This window comes from Fulmarus glacialis, unplaced genomic scaffold (genome assembly GCF_000690835.1).
Source record: "Fulmarus glacialis isolate BGI_N327 unplaced genomic scaffold, ASM69083v1 scaffold36828, whole genome shotgun sequence".
Classification (NCBI taxonomy): Eukaryota; Metazoa; Chordata; class Aves; order Procellariiformes; family Procellariidae; genus Fulmarus; species Fulmarus glacialis.
Window position 1 is genome coordinate 1 of NW_009230788.1, and position 4,564 is coordinate 4,564.

The 4,564-nt window shown below is 52.3% G+C and overlaps 1 protein-coding gene across 1 annotated transcript; it reads left to right on the forward strand.

Annotated features, from left to right (window-relative positions):
* Positions 1 to 73: 73 nt before the first annotated feature.
* On the forward strand, positions 74 to 1,434 carry VPS25 (vacuolar protein sorting 25 homolog (S. cerevisiae); the record flags this gene model as incomplete). Its single annotated transcript, XM_009584352.1, has 3 exons — positions 74 to 162; positions 687 to 762; positions 1,322 to 1,434. Coding segments are annotated over 3 exons (278 nt in total), but the record flags the coding sequence as incomplete, so codon positions are not given.
* Between the last annotated feature and the right edge of the window lie 3,130 nt (positions 1,435 to 4,564).

Sequence of the window (4,564 nt, forward strand, 5' to 3'; positions counted from 1 at the left end):
CGTGAAATCTGCAGGTTTGATCGTTACTGTAGACTTGTGCTCTGATTAAATACCTTTTCCCTGTTGATTTTAGGGAACCTGGAATGGTTAGATAAGAACAAAACCAGTTTTCTGATCATGTGGAGGAGACCAGAAGAATGGGGAAGGCTCATCTATCAGTGGGTGAGAACACAGAAGCTGTCTCGCCCCACAGACCAGGCTTTCTGTGTCCGGGAGGACAGGTGGTATTGGCTGCGATTTGTGAAAAAGACCGCTGTAATATTTTTCTCTTGCTTCTTCACTGCTTTTACCTTTCTTCTTCCATTTCTCTCTGTTGCAGAGAAACGTAGAGATGTTAACAGCTTTTTACTTGCTGTAAGATGCAGTTTGAGCAGTGGATGCAGTCGCCCGCTCCCACTGCAGTGGGCTGTTCTGTAGCGAGGACAGAGCAGCGTTGCCTTCATGTGGCACGAGTCCTTATTGTGAAACACGTGAGCAGAAAGAGCAGAGGGGCAGGGAAAGGAACCGTCTTAGTTTCCTTAGGTGTCGTTTCTTGACTCTCTAGTGCCCCAGAGCGTTTCCAGGGTATTTTTGCTCACCAAGTGCTGCCCACGTTCCATTTCACTTACACTGAGATGTACGAGAGATTGTGCCAGGGATGTTAAATCACACGGACAAGATTTGCTATATTGCTTTTATGTTTCCAGGTCTCAAAGAACGGCTTTACCAACTCTGTATTCACGCTGTATGAATTAGCCAGTGGAGATGATACAGAGAATGAAGGTAATGTCACGTGTCATGTTCTGGAGCAGGTTTTCAGAGTACGCTTGAGCGTGTAAACAGTTAATTGTCAGATTATAGTTTTGAGATTAAATATTTTAAAATTGCCTGTGCAAGCTCACACTGATCACCACTGGCAAATGCCGCTCTCAAGGCTTTTTTACCACTTTGCCTGAACATCTCCCTTTGTTATCACTGTTTACATTTTAAACCTCTCCCCACCGCACAAGCCTCCCTAGTGCCCAGCTCTTTATCTGACGTGAGGTGCGGAGTGTTTTGTTTTTACACCTAGCTTCTGTGCTGCCTTTGAGACTGCTGTGACTCATTCCCTTCTGTCTGCTGGCCTTCAGGCTTTGTTCTTGATGCAGCAATGTAGTGATGAGATGAGTCTGTCAGCGTAGCCGTGACACTGGATTTGCCGTAGTGTTATGGCGCTGGAGTCTGAAAGGTGCTCTTCAGAGCCCTCTGCTTCACTGCCACCAGTCCCTGGACTTTGTAAGCCTGTTTGCTTCCTGATGTGATTTTTTTTTTCCTGTTGATGGGGATCTCTGTCCTTCCCTAGAGTTCCATGGCTTAGATGAGACTATGCTGCTCCGTGCCCTGCAAGCCTTGCAGCAAGAGCACAAGGCTGAAATTATCACACTGGACGATGGCCGAGGCGTCAAGTTCTTCTGATAGTAGCCCCCTCCCCTCCACTCTTCCCTGGGTGCTGAAGCGGTTCTCGCTGTGAAGGTTCGCTCTCCTGGCCTGGTTTCAAGCCATGACTGCAAGCAGCTGCATACTCGGGATTTCTTGGGGCAAGGAGAACCTGCAAAGCCTTCCAAAGACATGACTTCTTAGAAATATTCAGAGATCCTCTGTCTGTCTTTTCTCCCTGTTGATTGTGTTTGAGAGGCTAAAGCTGCTCTAGGCAGTTCTGAGAGGGACCACCCAGAAGTGAAATAATGGGACTGCTCCTGTTGCTGATCCCTGTTCCTGTAAAGGCCACGGAACGGTCTCTTCAGCTGGCTGGTCGAGCTTGGCCTCGAAGGGCACCTCCTTCCCTCCTGCCAGCCATGTGCTTGGGCTCTGCAGTCCCCGCTGCGTTGCCAAGCAGGGTGAAAGCAAGCACAAAGAACTCGCTGTCACTGTAGAAGACCTCAATGGCAGAATGATATGTGCTTGCTGCAGGCTGTGCAGCGGGGTGGGGGTGGATGCCAAGGAACTAATTCAAAGTAATTAAAATGAGATGTATTTATAGAGCAGCCTGTGTGTTTTTGTCTATCTCTATTTTTCCATCAGAAACAAAACAGAGCAGCGTACCAGATTCTTGCCCTTCAGCCGCGTTTCCGTGCTGCACCAGATGAACGCAGCAGCTGCTGGGGAGAGGGTGGGCCTGCAGAGCCACCCCACCCAAGTGGGAAGCAGGCAGCACGAGTGCTTTTTTCCACACGCCAGAGCTACAGACCTTGTGGGCCCTTACTGCGTCTCTTCAGGGCAACATTTACTTTCATTTTCCATGTGCAGTCCTCTGAAAGCTAATGGGTTTGTTGCAGAGGTGGTGGGGTAAGCTCTCTACAACAGTGGCTGGTAGAGGGTATGACTAAGTTTTTAGATTCTCAGTGCTGATAACGAAGTACTTAGCTTGTCAGAAACCACGACCCAGGTAAGCCTTTGACCCAGTAAATCCTTAATCGCTGACCAGTGGAAGCTGGACAGCTGTGCTGGGGAAGGATCACGCTTGCCTTCCCCGTTCTTTGCCCGAGCGTTCAGTGCTTGTTGCAGGCAGAGGTGGGGTGCTGTGCTGGAGTGACCTTTGACCAGACCCAGTGTGGTCGTTCTCAGGACCCGGCAGAGCAGACGGCGCCTGCTCCCCAGCATGCTTTAGCGTCTGTCCCCAGCCAGTGCTGAACAGCTTGTCCTGCCTGCCCTGCCCTTGGAGGATGACTTGGCACTGGTTCAGCTGCAGTGCTGCTGACACCCCTTGTTGACGGTAGGTAATTTTCAGTGTAGACAAGACGCCTGAGTCCAGGCTGAGTTTGTGGGGCTGTGAAATTTAAAAATTTCCTTTTTGTAGCAGGAGCCCATTGACCTGAACTCAGCAGGATGTGCTGGCTTGATCTGGGCATGTCGCTCTGGAGCTGCAGCTGGAGACTGGTGACCAGGGTTCCTCTCTGTGCTGGTGACAGCAATGCTGTGGAGGAATTCCTGTGTGCCAGCATTTCTCTGCTGGAGAAAGGCACCGGCGGTGCTCGTGCCGAGTCACTGACACACTGGGCTAACGTGGTCTCTGACCCTTTCTGGAGACCATCATTCCGACGAGCACTGAGATGACTTACATGAGCGCATGGATGGCGCAGCCCGCGGTGAGCACGCCTGCCCCCCTGGGGGCAGCCCAGGTGGGTTTCACATGCCCTGCTCTCGGGTGCCTGTTCTGGCAGCCTGGGCTGAGTCCCCACCCGAGCTGTGAGGTTTGGGGGCAGAGGATGGACATGGGGGGGACGCAAAGAGCTGTCTTGGTGCTGCCATGCACTGTCTCGCTGGGGAACGTCTGACAGCGGCTGAAGAAGCCCAGCTCCCTGCAGCTGCCGCCAGCCACGTTTGCAGAAGCAAAGGCTGGTGCAGGCTTTGCCATACCATGTGCCGGGAGCCCCGCAGCTCATCTCGGCAGAGGCAGCGCATGTGACCCCACAACTGGCACAGGCTCTGCTCAACCTAGGGCTCACTGGTTGGACGGGGTCCTCCCTCTGTGTTTGCAGCCTGGAAAGACTCTGTGTAGGAATCGTCTGCTATCAGTGTCTGCCCTGGGCTTGTTTCGATGTCCAAGATCTGCCTCTTCCTCCCTCTTCATGCCACCCACATTGATTCCTTCCCTCTTTGGTTGCTGTGCCTTCCCCTCTTGCTTTGTACCCCTGCAGCGAGCCGTGTTTCTGTGCTGGCTATTCTGTGCCTGATGGCATCTGCGTTTGATCCTGAATAACGGGCTTTTAGTAGCCAGGCCCGGGATGTTTGTACTTCTTGCTCTCCATATGCATGATGCTGACCTCTCAGCATTGTGTTCCGAGTTGCATGTGCTGTATGTAACCTGGCTGTCCTTGAGTGAGTCTGTGTTCTTAATTAAATTTGCTCCCTTCTTAGGAAATGGCTGATGTGACATTAGATAAGCCTAAAACCAGCTTTTTCTTTCCAAGGCACTCCTGGCAGCGATTCACTGCTCTTTTTCAGCTTCCCACTTAGTTGCTTACTTAGTGAGAAGAGGAGGAAGAGTACATCCCCCCGCTTCCAGAATGAACATGGTGTAAAATTCCTTTTTCCGCACCCTCTTGGCTGGTTACAAAAGGTCACATCCAGCCATGCCTGCGGATGTGACACCCGCTCCCTGTGCCGGAGGTGCTTGCAGATGCCGCTGTCTGCTGGCGATTGCCCGGGGCCGTGGGAGGGGTCCTGGGGCTGGAAGAGCCGCTGCTGGCTGGTGCTGCCGCCCTGGAGGGAGCAGATGCTCCATGGCGGTTCCCTCTGCAGGGAACGGTGGCAATTTGTATCTCGTGGTGATGTAAGCTCCTGTCAGCAGGTAAAACAAAGCCTTTTAATTGTCCTCTGAAACTGGCTTCCTTATCTTTATTCAAGCGCTTCATAGTGTTTGATGACGTCATCGTGGGATTGGGACACCAGAGCCAGCCCAGAGGTGTGCGTGAGGCTGCTCTGGTGTGGAAGCCCTTGGGTGCTGGGTAGACATGAAGGAGATGTAATTAGACTGCCCAGAGGGAGAGAGCGTGGCAGCCTCCAACCACGACGCTGCCGTGAAAGGGAGCAGTCACGCCTCTTC